The 22,435-nt window shown below is 38.9% G+C and overlaps 2 protein-coding genes across 2 annotated transcripts in view; both read left to right on the forward strand.

Moving 5' to 3' along the window:
- Positions 1-2,938: 2,938 nt before the first annotated feature.
- Positions 2,939-20,857, forward strand: LOC119421529 (aconitate hydratase, mitochondrial). Its single transcript, XM_037688877.1, has 18 exons — positions 2,939-2,992; positions 5,868-6,010; positions 6,171-6,429; positions 7,435-7,527; positions 7,684-7,842; positions 7,912-8,062; positions 8,163-8,267; positions 8,344-8,435; positions 9,965-10,070; positions 10,429-10,586; positions 10,712-10,785; positions 11,614-11,725; positions 11,852-12,034; positions 12,210-12,305; positions 16,737-16,928; positions 17,103-17,235; positions 18,014-18,135; positions 18,221-20,857. The coding sequence occupies exons 1-18, from the start codon at positions 2,957-2,959 to the stop codon at positions 18,350-18,352; spliced, it is 2,346 nt and encodes a 781-aa protein (XP_037544805.1). The 5' UTR covers positions 2,939-2,956; the 3' UTR covers positions 18,353-20,857.
- A 1,261-nt stretch (positions 20,858-22,118) lies between these two features.
- The window catches only part of polr3h (polymerase (RNA) III (DNA directed) polypeptide H), a 17,379-nt gene continuing 17,062 nt past the window's right edge, over positions 22,119-22,435 (forward strand). Inside the window, exon 1 of the mRNA XM_037689474.1 lies at positions 22,119-22,380. Within this exon, the coding sequence (XP_037545402.1) occupies positions 22,270-22,380 (111 nt within the window). The 5' untranslated portion in view covers positions 22,119-22,269. The remainder of the gene's footprint in view (positions 22,381-22,435) is intronic.

Here is a 22,435-nt window from a genome sequence, read left to right on the forward strand (position 1 = left end):
GATGGAGAGGCAGTAACTGGAAAATATGTACTGAAGCAAAGAGGACATTTCTTCAAAAAGCAAGTAGAAAATAAATGATAAAGCTAATTAAGTGGCAGCTGCCTATTGAGGATGTAAATGAACAACGAAGGAGATTGTCTCAGCCTTGAAGTAAAGGTTTTTAAATGGCTCGGTTCAGTAAATGTACATCTGTAACAGGGAAATGACCCAAAACAAAAGCTTTATTCGATAACCAAGCCAGCACAGCTATTCATTACAGTCATGGAAAAACACCAGGACATCCAAACACGGTGCTGTCGTGTAAATACTGATCTTTAAGGGTAAAAATGACCCTCGTTATACATCAATTTACGTTTAGTTACTCACCTACGTGCTGGCCGAGCTGGACTTGCTGCTACTTGGTGTGTCTTTGTATTAATTCCCCAGTGATCTTGATTTTTTTGTTTGTTTGTTTGAATGGAGTTACGGGTTCAAACGTTGATATAATTCACAATCTCCTTGTGTTTCTCATTCCCGTCCAACTGCGGTTCAAACTGTAAGACGTCCAGAGGTTTTTCCACTTTGTCCTCTCGTCCTGACACTTTGGGTCCACTTAAAGTTTGCTGTTTGACAGCCCTGCGTATTTATACAGCGTGACTCGCCCACACCCCCGTGACGACAGGGACTACTTTCTTTCACACTAATCCCTTCCTTTCGACAGTTGGCTAGCTTGCACTTGTCATTATGTATCAACCTTCAGTTTAAGAAAATAGTTTACAAAAGGCTAATTATTGTACTTTTGACGTCGTTACATCATCAGTTTTTATAAATACACTAAACAATGTCTTTCATTTAAAATCCCAAACGATTTTAACAGGCTCTAGATTAAACGGCGGAGAGATATTTGTAGTTTCCTCCGGTGCTGAACCATTTGCTATAAATACAAGTGGTGATAGCAACAGAGTTCCTATTGGCTGAGATGGAGGAGAACTCACACTTTATTGGATAGTAGCGCTTAAAGAACCCTTACTTGTCGCAAAGGCTTGTGGGAAATAAAGTTTTAAATGAATGACGCGCAGTTAAAAGTACCGTACTTTATTGTGTTATTAATTCAAGTAATAATTTTGCTGAGTATAATTTTTAGATTTATATTATCTACACAATAAGTTGGACTTCGAACCAACTTTTCACAAAACATATCTTTATTTTATTATGCATCACTTGCCACTGGGCAGCCTATATAACAGAGCAAACAAAAACGAAATATAATTGCATAAAACTATCCACGTAATATAATATGATCTAATTATGCAGATTCAAACATTTTTATGCTACTAGACAAATTATATACGGTATGTGACATTTTGTATCTTTGGAGGATGTCTGTTTATGCTATGTTGTACTGAGTAAATTCAAGGATTCAAGGTTCTTTATTTGTCATTCGCACCCCATGTGGTACATGTGGTGGAACAAAATTGTGTGCACAGGGTCCCAGTTACATCCAACAATAAAATGTAAAAGAAAAACAGCAATAAGATCTAAGATATGAACTAAGAAAAACATCAACGAAATATACTCTAAGCACTAGTAGCAAAAAGACATTATGTCGAACAGCAGCACGAACATGAGTCTGTGTGAGCAGATGAGCACGCATGAATACAGCAACATACAGATCAGCAGCAACATGATGTGATTTTTCACAGTGATTATCCTGGTTAGATATTCATGAGTCTAACAGCTTCAGGGTAGAAGCTGTTCCTCAGGCTAGTGCAGGGGTGCCCCAAGTTGGCCCGCGGGCCAAAGTTGGCCCGCCAAGCTGTCCTCATTAAAATTTCCTTTTAAGAATCAATGTGTTTACACTCATTGATTCCACCCATTGACTTTAATGTTAGCTGACCTGACTACAGTAATGGCACTACACAGAGCACACAGTAGTGTGGCTAATTTATGTATTTTTAAAATAATTTTAGTAATTTATATTCTTGTGTTTTATTTTGACAGCTACTTTCATTAGAGTTGTTATAGCTGCTGATGGCTGTGGGCAGGAAGGATCTCTTGTAGCGGTCTGTCTTACAACAGATCTGAAGAAGCCTCTGACTGAAGACACTCTGTTGTTGTATGACAGTCTGATGAAGAGGATGCTGAGGGTTGTCTATAATGTTCTTCATTTTATTTTGAGTGAGTTATTAGAATAAATTTATACATCTAGAATTATTTGTCAAGTTTTTCTGCCTTTTTAAAATGTCACAACCAAATGTAAATAAAAATGCAATCAACCTTATTTTTTGAAGCTTGTTCAACCCTTGTATTGTCCTTTAAGTTTATGACCATTCATGTCCCTATGGGGAAAAATAAACCTATTTACCAGTTCAGAATAGTTTTTTTTTTCTTCACAAAACACTAATCCGTTTTTTAGAGATATCTCATTTGAATTTAAATGACTTTTTATTTGAACTCTTTAATGATTTTTTGTTTTAAAAAAAATCCACATTTTAGTTTTAAACCGACAAATGTTTATTTAAAACTCATTTCTCCCATTACTACCCTCCACAAATTTTTTTAGACCTTGTAAAACACTTTTTAAAACAATCCACTTTTACCATAATAATATACAGTGGACCCAACAAAACAACATGTTTATACCCATTTCAAACAAAACAAAACAAAACCCACTACTATTCAGTAGCTTTCAACACCAGATGATCTGTGTTTTGAACCTGTACGCTCCACACTGGTTAGTCGTCATATTTATTATCTGCATCGTTTTTATGTCTATATTCTGATTTACCTCATTTTGTATATTTCTTTGTGTGTTGCCTGTTTTCTGTCTGTACAGCACTTTGGTTGGCCTTGTCGCTGTTTTAAGTGCTCTATAAATAAAATGGTAAAACAATAAACCACACTTATTTATTAATTTACCAGTCGTCGTCTTTCGCTGACGTCATAAAAAAGCGACACATTGGTTCAGAAGTTAAAAATGGCGTCGTACTGTATGACTGTGGCCAGACTCCAGGTAATAAAACTGTGCTTTTTTAAAATAGAGCTGCTTTCAGGCCTGCTGCACTCTAGTGACAGTCTAACAACAAATATTTATGGTGTTTATTTAAGCTACCGTCACTTTTAATCCACAAACAGCGGATAAATCAAGAGTAAAGAGGCCTCTCTTTTTTATAAAGGTCCCGACTTGATTCCTGACAGCAACTCGTTTTTATGCCTTCGATCCGATAAGACTAAAAGTAAAAGTATTGTTAGACCGGTCATTTGTAAACATTAGTCCAGTCAACCTCAGTCAAAGGGTGTGTGTAAGCGAGCCTTGGTCAGCTGCTGCTTACAAGGTGATCACAAGGTTACGTTTAAATTGCTGTTTTGACAGCTGCGACCGACAACAGCGTTACAATCCCATAATGTGATGTGCGTTCAGTTGTGTTACCGTATTTTTTAAAGAATAAATCTAATTTCGGTTTGTCTATTAAATGTAGGACGATTTTCACAGGCTCAGTGTCACGCCTTTTTGGGCGCTACGCATGTGGTTTAGACATAAACGATTGATGTTAGTGGCGAAATACAGGAAGTTGAGTTGGCCTTTCGTGTTTGTGATTTTGTAAATAACATCTAGAGAGGAAATCTACTGTAAATTTTATTATTCATGTATGAAATTAATTTTAAGACAAACAGCTAGTATGGTAATTACACAGAAATGAGCTCCTTCCTCCTGTTTACAATACTATAATAAGGACATCCTTGTAAAAGCGATTAATAATCTCAATGGATTTATTTCCTGGTAAAATAAAGGTTGAAAATAAATTAGATTATTTAAACTTTTTTTCACCAGTTTGGACTGTAGTTATGTAGGCCCCTTACAATAATACCTCTGAAAATACGAGTTTAAATGTACGACCGAACAATATTAGATTTTTCATTCATTCATTCAACCTTTATTTAGACAGGTAAAAACCATTGAGCCTCGAGGACTCATTTACAAGAGAGACCTGATTAACATGCAACTGTGATAATATTCATTAATCCTGCAGTGATTATTTCAATTATGGTAAACTCACGTGTTCTATGTTTATAATGCTCACATCACTCTATGTGCCAGCGTTAAAAATTTAGGTGATAGAGGTTCATCCATCCATCCATCCATCCATCCATCCATCCATCCATCCATCCATCCATCCATTATCTTTACCCTTTCCATTTTGGGTCACGGGGGTCGCTGGTGCCCATGTCCAGCAATCACTGTGCGAGGGGCGGTGTACACCCTGGACATGTCTCTAGTCCATCACAGGGCCACATAGAGACAAACGAGACAAACAACCATTCACCCTCTCACTCACCTAGGGACAATTTAGAGTTACCAATCAGCCTAACATGCATGTTTTTGGTCTGTGGGAGGAAACCGGAGCACCCGGGGAAAACCCACGCATGCACGGAGAGAACATGCAAACTCCACCCAGAGGGGCCCCTGGACCGGGGTTTGAACCAAGGACCTGCTCGCTGAGAGGCAGCAGCTCTACCAGTTGCACCACCGTGCTGCTATAGAGGTTCATGTGATTGCCAAATTTTTTTTTGTAAATTTTTGGCTTAATCTGTGATTATGATTTATTGGAATCCTGAAATGTCATTTGCATATAGCATTACAGCATTTACATTTGCTGTCATTTCCTGCAAAGGATCAATAAAGTATCCATCCAATATTGATATTGCGATATCTATTTCATTTTATTTTTTTTACATATTTTACTGCCCTAGTTTATATTATGTAGTCTATTATAAGTAACAAGTTCACTTGGTTTTCCTGATGTTTACTTTTATGAACTGCACATATATGTAGATTTTTTAATGAACACTTTGTGTTGTTGGTTATACCAACTTTCAACCATATAAGAAATTTTTCAAGACCTTTGTCATTATATTAAACAAACAAAAGTACTCCATGTTTGTCTTCATATGACTTCACATCAACTTTTTGTACAGGTTAAAGTGCAGCACGATGGTTTAGTGGTTAGCAGCACTGTTGTCTCACAACAAGAAAGTCCTGTGTTCAACCACCATTTTCTACCTGGGGTCTTTTCTGTGTTGAGTTTGCATGTTGCATGTTGCCAGTTACTCCGGTTTTCAGGTTTTGCAGGCCTCCCTTGCAAAAGACATGTGTGATCTCAGTGGGATTTACCTGGTTGAAAAAGGTTATTATTATTATTATTATTATTATTATTACTTATTGCAGTTTTTTCTTTAAATGTCAGTGAATGAAGTGCTTGAAGTCAAATTCCTAAACATTTTTTAAAGATGATAATTAGATAAAAGATGAGATTTGATATTAAATTATAATTATGCTTGCCTCTTGTAATCTTGGTTGTAGGTAATAATTGGGGAAAATAGTTTTGCCTCAGTAGTTTGAGGCAAAACATTTCCTTTATTCTCAACCTCTATGTGGCTAATGGTATTGGAGAATGTTAATCCACTCATTGTTGTCAAACTGCCTGTAGTCCAACTGGTGAGTTTCACCCCCAGCAACATGAGCCAGAAGAACTTTCACCCAGTTTCCTCTGAGTGCAGAAACTTTCCACTGAGTTCATAAAAGTTTATCGAAGATGTTGCTGATCAGTTGCCATGGCAGATTTAAATTAAATTCTACAGCAGTTGTTGCAGAAAACATTAGATAATTCAACGGGCAATTTTTTTTTTTTCAAATACACGTTTAAATATCGGTCAAATACTTGGTTTCTGACGTTTGCTTTATTAACTATTTACATTTGTACTAGGATTGTAAATAAGTGCCTCCTTGACTTTTGCTTTTTAACACGTTGTATTGGTGCTAAATGGAACAGTAAAATGTTTATTATGGTTTTATTTTTCTGAATGATTTTCTGCTCTTTCTGGCCTAGTTGATTCTTGGAAAAGGAGCAAGACGGTTTCATGTCTCTGCAGCCTTCAGCGCTAAGGCCAAAGTGGCCATGAGCCACTTTGAGCCAGGCTCTCATGTTAACTATAAGAAGATGCACGAGAACATCAACATCGTTCGCAGAAGGTTAGCACTTTGTTCAAATGAAACAAAACATCCTTACAGCTTCGTAGTGTTGCGTCAGTTTGAAATCGTATTAAAGCAAACTTGTTCTGAAGCTCCAACAAATATTACAGTTCTTCCTGTTTTGTGTAATTCCCCCCCCCCCCCCCCCCCCCCCACCCAGGCTGAACAGGCCTCTCACTCTGTCGGAGAAGATCGTTTATGGCCACCTGGATGATCCAGCAGGGCAGGAGATTGACCGTGGTCGCACTTATCTGCGTCTGCGACCAGACCGGGTGGCCATGCAGGATGCTACGGCCCAAATGGCCATGCTGCAGTTCATAAGCAGCGGCCTGCCCAGAGTGGCTGTTCCCTCCACCATCCACTGCGATCACCTGATTGAAGCTCAGGTCGGAGGGGTTCAGGACCTACAGAGGGCTAAGGTGAGAGAAAATCCTTACACTGTATGAACTGTTTTCCACACTTAGGCACATACAGGAGACCTCCACACAGCAAACAATGGATCAAAACAGGAAGTCATTTTACACACGGAGTGTATTTTACCAGAATGAAACTCAGTCTTTCAAAATAATTTTTGAGTAAATTCAAGTTAAAATGTATGATTTGATCAATTGATTACACATGCCAATTATATTTAAAGCAATGGTTCAATTCTTTTGAGGGGGGTGTGGGCTCTTTGAAAAGGTTATGATGATGAACAATCAATATGTTACCTGTTGAAGATGGCTGTTTGAACCTTCTAAATTTGGGGAAATAATCTCGGACATAATTTCGCTGAACTTTGGTGCAATGATAATAACATTTATTCTGATTCTGATTCAAAAGTTTAGTTTCTGACGTCTGGTGCAGTCGTGGGTGCTTTTGGCAAATTATTGTATTCCTTTCAAAATAACTGTATAACATAAAATCATCAGCAAAGTAAAAGTTTATAAAACTGTTTTTCAGAACTGCTATGATTTGAAAGCAATCCACTTTGATCTTGGCCTCTCTCGAACTAGCCTTTAGCTTGTCAATCTGGTCAAAATTAAGGTATTTCTCCACACTGAGGTCATCCAAAAAGCCATTACAACAGAGAAGATATTAATTGTTCATAACCTTTCATCAGAACCCCACTTCAAAAGAACTGAGGTGTCCCTTTAACTTCCTAACAGTATTGCATATGTATTTTGAAACAGTTTAGATTATCCAGACATATTGAAGGACATTGCTTTGATAGCACTTGGTTTTTACTTGGCAGAGAATTATGTAGCTCTGCTGGACGCCACAGTTTGCTTCAAATCTCAGATGTTCTTGTTCATCACATGTGTAGTAGCCAGACTGAGTAAGAGGAACTTAACTCTGGGTAGTCTGCTAAATTCGTATGCTAATAAATACTTACCTGTGTGTATAAATAAGGTGTATCGTCAAAAATCTTTCTATGAACTCAGGATGTAAACGAGGAAGTGTACAACTTTCTTGCAACTGCTGCAGCAAAATACGGCGTTGGCTTCTGGAAACCAGGCTCAGGGATCATTCATCAGGTAACATTAACGCTATGATGTCATTAGTAAATTTTATCTAGAAAAATCACAGAAACCTAGGCATCACCTTCAGTTTCGCTTTCTCAAGTATTACACTTTAAAATGGTTTAAAACAAAAGAGCTAGCAACCAAATAAAAGTCCCTTTGTTTGTGCAGATCATCCTGGAGAATTATGCTTATCCTGGGGTGATGCTGATTGGTACCGACTCTCACACACCCAACGGCGGCGGTCTGGGGGGCATCTGTATCGGAGTGGGTGGAGCCGATGCTGTCGATGTCATGGCTGGAATCCCCTGGGAGCTCAAGTGCCCCAAAGTGAGTATTCCTGGCATTGTTAGATGTGCCTCAGTCTTTTTTTTAACAACACGTGTTTTTACCCTTCAGGTGATTGGAGTGAGGTTGATAGGAAGTCTGTCTGGCTGGACCTCCCCAAAAGATGTCATCCTGAAGGTCGCTGGCATCCTGACGGTGAAAGGAGGCACGGGGGCCATAGTGGAGTATCATGGACCAGGAGTTGACTCCATCTCTTGCACTGGTAAGAATGAGCTACCGCGTAAGTTTTAAAATCCTGCTGATCTCTCTTCAGGTATCATAAATCAATAATTTACTGTAATCTTTATTATTCTGCATTTCAGGAATGGCCACTATCTGTAACATGGGTGCTGAAATTGGAGCCACTACGTCTGTTTTTCCATACAATCACCGCATGAAGACGTACTTGGAGAAAACCGGTCGTGAAGGTCAGTGTCTTACTGCTCGTCTCTGTTCACTGAGTCTTTATTTGCTGATTTACCTCCATCTGTCTCGTTTGTACAGAAATTGCATCAGTGGCCGATGAGTTTAAAGAGGACTTGGTGCCAGATGAAGGTTGTGAATACGACCAAGTCATTGACATCAACCTGAGCGAGGTGACTCAAAAATTAAGCAAACTAACATGTTCAGATATTAGAAATCATCAAACTATTGATTTTTAAGGTTTTTTTTTTTTTTATCAAAAAGCCATGTGAAACTTGATGATTTCTACAGTCAAATGTACTGAAAATAATCTTTTAACATATAGTTCAGACTTGAAGGCACCCTTTACACTGGATCACACACAAAACAAGTCAGATGGTCTTTGCAGGACCTTGGTGAGGTTTCCACGCACATGTTCAGAATGCACCGTGCTCCACTTTTTACCTGATAGAGCAGGGGTGTCACATTCACTTACAAAATGGAGCCAAAATTAAAACCTTTTTCAAACTAAGGGACAATTTCAGAAACTACATTAACTCAAATCAGACACCCAACATCTTTTCTTGGTCACAGGTTCCTCAACAAGAGTTTGATTGGTCTCTGATGTTCTTTGTTGTGCTGTCAACATCATAATCAAATATTACTGAAACATTTAAGAGATAAAAGTATTTTACGTTTCACATATCCTCTTGGGGGCCAGATAAGATGTCAGAGGGCCATATTTGGCCCCTGGGCCTTGAGTTTGACACATATGTGATAGAGCATTATAGTTCATGGAGCATTTTAAGGATGCACAACCCTTCCATTGCGAGTATCAGGGTCCAATGTGGCATGATAGGGATCATGGTGGAAGAATATCTATGACATGCTTAACATGTTTTGGTCATTGATGTATGTATTTTACTTTATATATAATAAATAAATAAAAATCTCAGTGACTGGCAGCTGGGAGCCTTATTTAAACAATCATAATACATTTCCACATGGTTCTGACGGTGTTGCAATCTGAATCTTTCTGCCTAATTAGTAACCTTGATACTTGTATAAATAAATACTGCACCCTGCTCTGCTGTCCTTCATTCACCTTTTGGATTCAAACAAGAAGCACTTGATCTCATCATACTTAGGCTTGATTTACGAGGAAAGAGAAAAGTTGAATGTGGGCAAGGCTTTAGACAGAAGCCTGTCCACTTTCTTTCTTTCATGCTTGCTGAGTGGTGTTTCCTCCACAGCAAGGCTGAACTGCTGCTGTTTTCCCAAAAAACAACCAGAATGGAAGATTCTGATAAAGTCTTGGAAACACCAAATGTTATACCAGTGACTAAAGTTGTGCCAGGGTGCATAGCTACATCCTAAACACAATTTAAAAAAGTCCTGTCAGAGCTGGGCAGTGATGAAATAGTGAATGTTGACGTAGAGTGAGGGTGCAAGAGAGCACCTCAGAGACTCGACAAGGAAAACGTTTTGGTGAGCACTAAAATTGTAGCAGTGTCATGAGTTCTTTTTCAATGAAGGTCTTTCAAATGTGCATCTATCCAGCAACATTCTGAAAGATCATGTAGGTCATGTAGAGTTCAGCGGGGTCAGCATTCAGTATGAAGGGGACCTTAGAGAATCATAAACCCAGCTAAAACACTTTTTGTTTTTAAGGTTGTAATGGTGCATTGTTTTATTTTTATTTTTTTCCCTTCTCCTCCTACAGTTGAAGCCCCACATCAATGGACCATTCACCCCTGACTTGGCCCACCCAGTCTCTGAGATAGGGGCCATAGCTAAGAAGAAAGGCTGGCCCCTGGAGGTTAAAGTTGGTCAGTATTTGTGACATGGCTGGATCAACTTACAGTTACTTTTAATGCTTTGTCCAGTGATATTAGATCGCTCAGGCTTTGTTCGTACTTGCTGTTTTATTGAGCAGATGTGATCAGATTGCATTACTGCTCAATCGTGATGCTAGTTTTACAAAGTCACCTTGAAGGCAACATAATTCCAGTCATTTGCAGAATAAGCATATTGGAGGCATGGTAATCAAGACTTGTGAGTCTTATTTTCAACCCTCAAAAACTCTTGTTATATGATAAATTTACAGCCAAATTAAAAATACATGAAGTACTACTTTTAGTTCTTTAGATTTTACTTCAGTTTGACGTTTTGCAAACATACAAACAGGTCTGATCGGCAGCTGCACCAACTCGAGCTATGAAGACATGGGCAGAGCAGCCTCTCTGGCCAAGCAGGCTCTGGATAAAGGACTGAAGTGCCAGGCCCAGTTCACAGTTACACCAGGGTCTGAACAAATTCGAGCCACAATCGAGAGAGATGGATATGTGAGTCAGAAACACATCAAAACAGATGGGAAAACTGAATTAAACAAACCTAACGGGCTTGAGGATTCACACTGTTGCGCTGCTTTGTAAGATGTCTTCTCAGATTTCTCTGGCCTCTCTTTCAGGCCAAGATCCTGAGTGATGTTGGAGGAATTGTCCTTGCTAACGCGTGCGGTCCTTGCATTGGACAGTGGGACAGGTACACATGTGTTTTTTTAAGCACTTCTACTAAGCATCTTTTCAGCATCTTAGCTGTGAAAATTGACTTGTATCAACTAATAACTTTTGGATTCAGAGCAAAAGATATCAGTTGTCATGGCGAACAGTTAGGAATTTATTAAGGCTGCACAATATTAGGAAAATATGCAATGCCAAAATTATTGTTGTGGGGGGGGGGTACGTTAGCCTTTCAGTCACTCCGATCTAAATCAACTGAGTGCTCAGGGTGGTGAAAATGCAAAATTTGTCACTGGCATCCAGTTTGTGTCTGTGATTTATTGCAGTTCCTTGTGATATGGATTTATAATGTGCCAGTATTGATGATAATTAATAATAATAATAATAATAATAATGTTTTGCTACCCTAGAATTTACAAATAAATCTCCAACAACAACCAATTGCTGTGTAATGACGGGGGAATTTTAGAATATACTTTATTTTCACAAGTATTTTGTATAATCCTGTTGTAAAGGATGAATACCTGTTAATTTTCTTAATAAATATGTCTTTGCAGCACATAGATTATTATTGTTTCCACATGGCCTTTGTTTTTCAGAGTGCAGCATCAGCAACAATCCTAAAATGACGCTTTAAACAATTATTTTTTTTAATCACAGAGTAATTGCCATAAAATGAGATGAGCATTTTAATAATAATTAAAAGAAATTGCTTCGCATTTAAAAACAAGCACAAAAAAAAGCACTTTACAGGTATTTAAACATGGTCTTAAATATATTGTGTTTGTCAGCTAGAAGATGATAAAACAAGATTTTACTATACTTTGGCTGTTTTTGTTTATTTTTTCAGGAGGGATGTGAAAAAAGGAGAGAAGAACACCATCGTCACATCTTTCAACAGGAACTTCACAGCCAGGAACGATGCTAATCCAGCTACTCATGCTTTTGTCACGTCTCCTGAGGTTAGATGAACTGCACGCTGAATGTTTACAACACAAACTTTCTTTCTCGTTAACTTTTTTAAATTATAAAGCACTCATTTCTATATTTTTTCCACACTGACAGCTGCACACTTTTATTTTCTGTAGATTGTCACTGCGCTGGCTCTCGCTGGGACCCTTGACTTCAACCCAGAGACTGACTACTTGACTTCCCCCAGCGGGGAGAAGTTTAAGCTTGAACCCCCCACTGGTGATGAGCTCCCCTCCAAAGACTTTGACCCCGGCCAGGACACCTACCAGTACCCCCCTGCAGAGAGCAGCACAGTCATGGTAACGTTACAGTATCTATTCTCCATGATCCAGAATCCTGAACAACGTTGAAACTGAACATGTTTGAACATTTCTAACTGAATTCTGTTTGATATAGAAGTTGTGTGTTTTGACAGCTTTAAAAAATCGTGTGTAAAAGAAGACTTGTGTCCGACCCTGTTGTAATGTCCTACAGGTGGATGTAAACCCCTCCAGTAACCGTCTGCAGCTGTTGGAGCCCTTTGACAAGTGGAATGGAAAAGATCTGGAGGACATGAGAATCCTCATCAAGGTGAGCAGGAAGTGCCTTTTTCCACTCGTTGTCAGGCCAGAGTTGTTGGACTTGAGCAACAGAAAGAGGAGGAGAATAATGGCAGCTGCAGATCAGGCCACATGTTTAGATGTGTTTGGTGTTGCTGTGGCAGCAGATGTTGCTTTTCATATAACAATGTGGTGTTTGGTGAAGGTGCTGTGATACTGCTGCTGCCAGAATAGGAGAGATCATATCTCACCGGTTTTAGCTTCTCTCCATTGGCTTCCTGTCAAGTCCAGAATTGAAAATTCAAAATAGTTACAGGCATCTCAAACACTTCTCGGTTTAGATTACATTAAAATTTAGAGCACTAGAACTGAATTTTGTCAACTGCACGGGAGCTCTCTGACAGAAAACATCCAGAGCTACTGTCCAGAATTGACAGGACTAAAATCTACACTGTTGACAAAAACAATTATTGAGAAAGTGGTCCAAATGGTCCTATCTTCATTTTTTAAAGTCTACTCCGTAATAACGATTAATATAGAATATGACGGAGGCTGCTGAGAGGCGTACAAAGTGGACCAAGGCAGGTATGGCTCCCTGTCAGATTCAGAATTGAATTCAAAATCTTACTTCTAACCTACAAAGCTCTCAACAACCTAGCTCCATCTTATATTACAGATCTTATTGTTCCATGTTTTCCCAACAGAGCACTTCTCTCTCAGACTGCAGGTTTACTTGTGGTTCCTAGAGTTTCCAAAAGCAGAATGGGAGGAAGATCTTTCAGTTATCAGGCTCCTCTCTTGTGGAACCAACTTCCAGTTTCAGTCCGCGAGGCTGACACATTGTCCAGTTTTAAGACTGGGATTAAGACTTTCTTTTTGATAAATCCTATAGTTAGAGTTGGCTTGTTATGCTGCTATAGACTTAGACTATAGGACGACGAATTTACCTAATTTCCTTAAATTAATTGTTAAAATTGAATAGTTTTCATTTGATACTATTTCTATCTTAACGTGATTCTCGAACTGCCATTGTGTATCTATTCCTCCTTCCTGTTCTTCTCAAACCCGGTCGAAGCAGATGTCCGCCAGCCTGGTCCTGCTAATGGTTTCTTCATAAAATGTTCTTTTCCTTTCCACTGTCGCCTTCATGCTTGTTCAAGATGAGAGTTCTGTGATGGAGTTGAACTCAAAGCAGTCTGCTCAGATAAATAGTGTTAACTTATTATTTTTATATGTGAATGTTTCTGTTCAGTGTCCTGAGATGACTTCTGTTGCGACTTGGCGCTGTGTGAATAAACTGAATTGAAATGAATACTGGATATTAACTGGTTTGCTAAGACTTAGTTTGTCCTTGGACAGAGCTGGATTTGATTCTGGTGACAGTTTAAGGTTGTGGAGGAAAATTCACAGGATGTGAATGTGTGTGAAAAGCTTGTGGTACTTGTGTATACTGTAAAAATGCTGGTTTATACTGTTGCACTATTTTAGTGCTGATTTTGTTAAACTTTATATTCGAGTTTAGAATTCCGTGTTGCTGTTTTAAGGTGAATTGTGTTATCGTGTTTAATATACAAGATGACATTCTAAGCCAAGTGATCATTCCAACTAAACATCACTAGATGAAAAGTAATCATCGCTTAGGTTACTGCTAATCTTGAAACTGTAATTTAATCCTGGGCAGAGAAAGGGCTCTACCTGCAGGAGTAACCTTTTTCTGAAGGATGCAGGGAGGACTCATGAACCTTGTTTCTAACGCTTGTGCTGGAACACAAGTGTGATGTTGTGTAAAATTTGTGGCAAGTTAAGCGGCACACTTTTTAATTTGATTATGAGTGCTCGCCGTGATTAATCAGAGCAGCACTTAATTCAGGTGAAGGATTAGCAATCAGAGACGAAGATGAAGATGTATTTGCTGATAGCAAGGCTGCACCTTGAGATTTCTGTGCTAGAAAATCTTCCAGTCAGGCAGTGCTGTGGTCAGCTGCCTCTTAACCAGTAAAGAAGGATCCATAAATTTACTGCCGTGGAAGACATGAACAGTGGCGGTCTGTTTTCCTTAAATCCAAGTTGGACTGCACTTTAAGATTGTCTAAATTTCTTGTTCATAAGCCTGTCGCAATAAACAATAAATCAATTAATCACATGATGAATGAAAATTATTGACCTCGTTTTCATTTATCGGCTTTATCGTTTCTTCGTGTCTCTCTCTTTCTACTGAAGACACTGGATGATAAAACTGACCCCTCCTTGTTTCTTTTCTTTTTAAAATCAATTTTAATGATCAAAAATCTTGTTTTTGGATCTTTAAAAGCAGCTAAGCTGAAAAGCTTTGCTACGAGCTGAGCTAACCGGCTGATCTCAGGGGGGGAAACCTCTGTCTTGTTGAAGCTCCAAAATTCACGGTTGAAACCCGTGCCTTCGTGGAAAAAGTTGTTTTTCTCTGCAAAAAGAAGCTGAGAACTTGTTTACTGATTTTTTAATTAAAAGCTTTGTGTGACAAATGCTATGCTAAAGAGCTCAAACTACACTGAGCGCCCGCCATTTTGAGAACCAAAGAAAGGAAGGACAGACAGCTCATGTCACGTCAAGGGGCCTCCCTCCCATTTTTTTTAAAGAGTCACGCTGCTCACTCCCTCAATATCCATCCTTCAGTTCAAACAGTCTAATACTGCCACCCAGTGGTCAAAAAGAGAGTACACAAAAAATTAACCAACATTTCTTCTTAAATTTGACAATAATTACTAATTATTGTCAAATTTCAAACACTATTATCGTTCATCGCAATAATTTCCGAGACAATTAATCGCAGAGCAAAATTTGTTATCGTGACAGGCCTAGTTGTTCACGTGTCTCTTTGTTTCATTGTGTTCTGCCATGATTCTACAGTAGCCCAGAAGGATCAAAAGTAACACTGTCCATTAAAGCGATGAAACAATTATTATCTTACCTGTTGTAGATAGCTTTTTGAACAACCTCAATTTGGAGAAATATAGTTTGAATGTGGGGCAGCACGGTGGCGCAACTGGTAGAGCTGCTGCCTCTCAGCGAGCAGGTCCCTGGTTCAAACCCCGGTCCAGGGGCCTTCTGGGTGGAGTTTGCATGTTCTCTCCGTGCATGCGTGGGTTTTCTCCGGGTGCTCCGGTTTCCTCCCACAGACCAAAAACATGCATGTTAGGCTGATTGGTAACTCTAAATTGTCTAGGTGTGAGTGAGAAAGTGAATTGTTGTTTGTCTCGTTTGTCTCTATGTGGCCCTGTGATGGACTTGTGACCCGTCCAGGGTGTACCCCGCCCCTCGCACAGTGATTGCTGGACATGGGCACCAGCGACCCCCGTGACCCAAAATGGAAGAAGTGGGTAAAAGATAATGGATGGATGGTTTAAATGTGGACAAACTGACAAGCCAACAGCTAGCCCAAATGCAGCCAAAACCAAAGTGGGTTGCTGCCATCTTTAACATTCACTGTGTCCGTTTTATAAACCTGTATTTTACCATCAGTGTTCCTTCAGTGTTTCCCCTACCATTCACCAAGGAGGGTGCCCCGCCCACCAAAATGATGTATTCTAGCTGTAAAGGTGTAGCTTGTCCTCTACAAAAGTTTTCACTTTATGTTTTCCAAACAGACTACAATGACAGAAACAGATGCTGAAACGGAACAAGTTTATTTGTTTATTTATTTTTTGTACATGAAGGTGTGCGTCAGATATAAAAAAATAAAATAAAATAAAAAATTGGAAAAGGCACTTTGACTATAAACCATCTTGGTTTTTCACTATCGGGTACCATGTTAAAAACAAGAGAGTCGCAACTGTCAAAATAATTATTTGAAGTTCTCCTTTTCAACTAGTCTTCAAGTATTTGGCTGCTTGTGACACATAAAGTGCAAGCAGCATCTGTAGCACCTCTTGTGCAGACTGGGAAACATCTGGCAGTAATATCATGATATTTCTTCCAGAATAACTGTGTAATCTGAAACTTGCAGGAGTGTAAAGGTTTTCAAAACAATGTTGGAATGAGCTGCTATGAAAAATTCACACACCAGTCGAAGGTGCAGTCGTCCATACATCCATAAACTTGCTCTTGTTCCGCCCATAACTTCTGATCCACTCAAGATAATTTACCAAACCTTCTGCTCGGACTAGCTGTTTGATTTAATTTGATTATAATGACGGACTAGCCGTCACAATAAAACACAAACTAATTTTCCAAACTGAGGTCATTCTAAGCGTTATCTACAGCAGGTAAGATATTAAATGTTCATAACCTTTTCACAGAAACCCATTTTCACCAGATCTGAACTTCAAAATTATTTTTGCTTTTTCACAGCCATAAGTGCACTGTCAGCACACTCACTCTTCAGATGCGACACAGAACATATTTAAGGATAAACACGATGAAACGTTTTAAGTTTCTACAGTTGCATTATCCCATCTGACCACCCTCCACTCCTCCTGCTCTCTAGGTGAAGGGAAAATGCACCACTGACCACATCAGTGCCGCCGGGCCCTGGCTGAAATTCCGTGGTCACCTGGACAACATCTCCAACAACCTGCTGATCGGCGCCGTCAACATCGAGAACAACGCCGTCAACAAGGTGAAGAACCTCCTGACGGGGGAGTACGGAGGTGTCCCAGATGTGGCCCGTTTCTACAAGGTGACCGTTTTATTCCTAACACTGGGTGACTCCCACATTCGTGTAGCAACTAGTTTTCACATGAACGCAGGTGTTTAAACTTCACACTTTCTGCTTGAATTGTATCCATCAGAGGTTTTAGTGTGGGAGGAGGAGCTTAAAATGTTGTTCTTCTTTTTTTATTTTAAAAACCAGGGCAACGGCGTGAACTGGGTGGTGGTAGGAGACGAGAACTACGGTGAAGGATCCAGTCGAGAGCACGCTGCTCTGGAGCCACGCCACCTGGGAGGAAGAGCCATCATCGTCAAGAGCTTTGCCAGAATCCACGGTCGGTGAATTGGCTTACAGAAAATATAAACGGGGAAATATCAGTCTTTTACCATTTAGAGATATTCGAGTGTTACTGGAGTCCTACAGGTCAGTGACTTTCTTACAAACTTGTTTCTGATGATAACAAGGTAACAAGAACCTTCTTTTATTGGATCGTCCTCCTGCAAAATAATCATTTGTTTTAACCATTTACTGGTCCAGACACTAAAGACTGGACCAGTAAATGGAAATAAAAATATATTCTCTAAACGGTAAATGTTTAGAAGCCTGTTTAAAAATGTTGCTCTTGTGTTTAAATGTTTATCACGACAGTGAAATGAGACAAAAACAGCAGTTTCATTAATTGTTTAAACTTGTTTTTAAGAAAACCAAAACAGATAATTAAAATAAAACCTGATTCGTTATTGATACCTTTAAAAATATGTTTGTTTCTTTTAAATTTCCTGAAAAGTCGAGTTTTTGGCGATAACAAAAATTCCACCCGAAAGAACAAAATAGTTCGGATGATTAAACTTTTAAGGGGTTGACTTTCAACTTGTAGCTCACGCAGGTTTGATTTAACATGGATTCAGCCTAAAACTAGACTTTTACAATAAATGACAAAACTTTAGTAACATAACTTTTATTTGTTTTCTTCTTTAGTCCCCACTCTTTCCATATTAACTCTACTTATTACAAAGTGTTCACATAATTAATTGTTTTTACATGGATGGTGTTATTTTCTCCCCACACTCTTTGAGTACCTGTTAGAAGTTTAATCATGTCTTTTCATACAGAGACTAATCTGAAGAAGCAGGGCCTGCTGCCGCTGACCTTCGCAGACCCCAGTGATTACGACAAAATTCTCCCAGATGATAAGATTTCAATTACCGGCCTGAAATCCTTAGCCCCCGGCAAGGTGAGGACCCCCTTCACAAACACATGTACATTAATCTAGATTGTTGTCTTTTCCTTGCTGACATCATTTTTTCGGCCTCGACCAGCCGCTGACAGCGGTGATCAAACACTGCGACGGAAGCCAGGAGTCCATCTCGCTGAACCACACCTTCAACGAGACGCAGATCGAGTGGTTCAAGGCCGGCTCCGCCCTCAACAGGATGAAGGAGCTGCAGTAATGATGAAGAGGAAGGTGGCAGTGTGTGTGGAGGCCATTTCCTCGGGCTCAGAAGGGGGAGAGATACAGACCAGGAGATGGGCTTCACAAAGTGAGATCGAGGGAGGGTAACCAGACTTGATTTAGGCTCATGTAGTCATTCTGTCAGACAAACAAAGTCGCTGTACAGATGGAAGCGCACATAAAGACACGTTAGCACTAAAATACAGTATAGAAACAGGATTACTGTGAACCCCTCCCAGTTCACACGCAGATTTGCACAAATGCATTTAAAACAACACGTAAGAATAACAAAACATAATGAAGCTGAATCTTAATAATTAAGTTTATTTAAAATTGGACATGAAAATAATACAGCCTAATTAACATGGAGCCTAAAATCAAAAGTCAGTTATATTAGGACACAAAGAAATTGAAACGTGGCTTCAGTTTATAATCGGACTTTCTTTTGAGTTCACATTTTGTATTTGATTAGTAAAACTGGTATCACTTCTGCTTCTCTAAAATAATGGATTAAAATAAAACAATCCAGTAACAGCTACTTCACACTCTCAGCAATGATTGTTCCTGGTGGAATCGAATTAGACTTGGAAAGAATAAAGTGAGAAAGAGAATTTAACATATTTAAAGAAGCTTTAATATCTTTAACTGTTGAATTTACTCCAAGGTACTTATTTTTCTTTGTTAGTGTTTGTCTCAGTAGAACAATGGCTGCATAAGATGACTTCAACTTGTTAGTGTACTTTTATTTTGTTGTCTCAATCCGTGAAGTTTGAAGAGAAACTGGACTTTGCTGCTGTTTGACTTCATTACTGATGTGAACAGCAGTCACTGATTGATTTGTGCCACTCTAAACTAGAGCTGCCTCACGTGCGTGAAAAATTTTTCACTAATTTCTTTACAGACAAGGAATTTGAGCCAAACTAGCAGGATTGTTTATTTAATGTAGGAAGTGTTGCTAAATCCCCGTCTGTCCTCCACACACGCTGAGCGCTCCTGAACATAAACCAGAACCAATCTAATAACTGTTTGTTTTTCTCCACCTGTTGACCAACACGAGGCGCACGATTGTTTCTGTTATTGAACATCCGTCCTTCTGGTTGTAGCTCATCCAGTCCACTAAGACTGATACTTCTGCTGGACGGCAAAGCTTCATTGAGCTGTTTTATTTTGTAATTTGAAATTAATGTAAAATAAAAGCACGTGACTGCTGAATATAGCATTGCCACTGTACGAGAAGCAGCTGTGTTTGTTGAATATCTGATGTTTAAATCCAGTGAAGCTTCACGGATCAGACTTTGTTTTAGTTTCCCTTATTGCCAACCGTTGCTGGACTGTGTTGCACCCATTCAGTGAGATTATCTGATTTTATGGGTTTGAAAAGTTTATTCAGACTGTTTTGGAAGTGAAGCTCTGTGGAAATTATATGCAATTAATATCTTACTTGCTGCAGATACCGGTAGGTCTATGTACATCCTCAGTTTGGAGCAATAGTTTAATTCTGACCAGAATAACAAACGCTTAGCAGCTTGTTAGCGCAAGCCTAAGCCCAAAGTTGATTGCTGTCGACTTAAAACAACTTTTCATCTTTAAAATTGTATAGCAGTTCTTGCAAATACTCTCATTTAAACCTTGCATTGCTATCAGTTTGGCAATCTCTCAGAAATATTACAACGTTCCTGCAGAAATTGCTTTAACGTTGCATCGCTAGTGCTAAAGCTAGCTGCTGGTATTTGCTCTTTCAAGTAGTTTCATGTACAGTAAATGACAGTAATGTGGAAATTTATGAGCTGTAAAGAGTTCTGAAATGGGGTTTCTGTGAACCGCTATGAAATGTTAGTGGAGTTTTAACACAACGGTCAACTCTGAGCTCGCTACATTTGTCCTAGTTCGTCTTTTCAACTTCAACGCTTTCTCTACACTGATCCAAGTTTGAGGTTCAACAGGTAAGATGTTCGTTATTTACAGTCCTGCTCTAGAATCCCTCTTTCCAAAAATCTCTTTCAAAGCTCATTGCTGATGTTCTTTGAGGGCCAGTTGTTCCTCTTTTAATAAATTATTCATATTTTTCAGATAGTCTGTAAATTCTCCTCGATGTTGTTCTGTTGTGTCAGAAGTTCCTGAACGGAGCGGCGACGTTACTGATGTAGGATTTGTTATTAAAGGATGCCATGTGCAGCTGCATTTTGTTCAGAGGAGTGTACATAGGGTTAGATTATATATACATCTCTAAAAATTAAAGTTATAGCACATATAAATAGAGGTACATACTGTAGGCTGCCTGTTGTCTTGTGTGGCTTCTCGTAACAGAGACATGCATTGTGGGTAAAAAATGTAAGGAATTTTGTTGTTTGGTGGATTTGAATTGGGAAATAATGGTATGTTTTGTAAAAGCTGAGTTACATCCTGTGAACATTTTTGATGTGAAAGTTTAAAATCATCACTGTTTGTTTTATTACACATTCATCGCTACTTTTTAATTTGCCCTCTGCACATTGAAGTCATTTCTTCATTTCTTCATCTGCAGAAAATGAAATTAGGGTATTTCACAGTGATGACTGCTAATCTGTTGTTAAAAATTTGTAAAAGTAGCCTGCTGTTTTATAGCCCGCTAAGCTAAATTGATAATAACAAATAAAATATTTCACAAAATCTAACCTGCTGTGTGTGTTTAATTTTCATATACAAATTCTAATTTCTCCTGAAATGAGTAAAAATCTTTAACAAGAGTCTAATATTCACAAAGAAACATTCATTCAACCTTTATTTATACAGGTTAGTTCCCGTTGAGATTCGAGGACTCATTTACAAGAGAGGCCTGTTTCAGTTTAAAACCGTCTTATTCAAATAAGTTAATAATGTCTGTACAGTTTTTGAGCTGCATGCATTCAGCTGGGACTGCTGCAAAATAAATATAAATTCATTGTGACGTAGAAACTTTTCTCTTTGTGTAGATATTTATCTTTTCACTTTACTGTTACTTTGCTCTTTTTCTTTATTTTAAAACTTTTCTAAAGAGAAGTCCATTAATCTTGAGAAAGGCTAGTGCATTTTACTGTAAAGTTAAAATGATTATGTAGATTAAAATTGTGGGGTTTTGTTCCCTTTGTGATTATTTCGTTACAAACGTTCATCGTCCACTTGCTGAACACTTTTATTTTTGTTTGTCATTTATAGGTTTAATGCCTCACATTTCCAACAATCGATCCTAAAGAGCAATATCATGAAACTGGAAGGAACTGCACGATGGAAAAGCTTTTGAGACTGAAAGTGTAGCTATATGTTATATAATAAACAGGAAGTTTTTTTTTTAGGAGTGTTCAAAAAGTCAAAGTCAACTTTATTGTCAAAACTGCAATATGTACAGGACATACACAGGATTGAAATTACATTACCGGTACTCTCAGACCCCTGGTGCAACAATAACCATTAAACATTAAAACATTTAATAAACATAGGCATAAAATGAAATATTAAAAGTATGATGATAACATGTATGATAAATAATAGAAATATGAAGAATGTGTTGTTTAGGATTCAAGATAATTATCTGTCAGGGACTTTGGGGGATGTAATAACTTACAGTAGGAGATAGAAGAACACAATAAAGTAAAACACCGTGAAATCCAGAGTTGCTTGTTTGATGTACTGCAGAGACCAGTGTCCTCCAGCAGGTGGCAGCAGTGACGAGTAGTAGTAGACGTCCGACATTAAAACCTAAAGAAGAAGAGCACGCGGAAACATCACGGATGCTTCATTCACGTGAGGCTGCAGAAAGTTTAGTTGTGTCAACTGAACTGTGACTCCTCCTGCGTGTATTTCTCCGCTGTGGTTATTTTGAAGAGTCAAAATGCTGCGCAGGTGAACTTGCTCCTCCTTGTCTCGTCGGGGTGTTTGAGAGAGAGTGAATGAATCGTCATGTTCGTGTTGGTGGACATGGTCGACACTGTTCGGATCCCTCCGTGGACCTTCGGCAGGCAGCTGAACGAGGCCATATCCGAGGAGCTGAACAAGAAACTGGCCAACAAGGTGAGGACCAGCTGACCCAGGATCAGCAGCTGACCCAGGATCAGCAGCTGACCCA

This window comes from Nematolebias whitei, chromosome 15, assembly GCF_014905685.2.
Source record: "Nematolebias whitei isolate Nwh7 chromosome 15, NemWhi1, whole genome shotgun sequence".
Taxonomy (NCBI): Eukaryota; Metazoa; Chordata; class Actinopteri; order Cyprinodontiformes; family Rivulidae; genus Nematolebias; species Nematolebias whitei.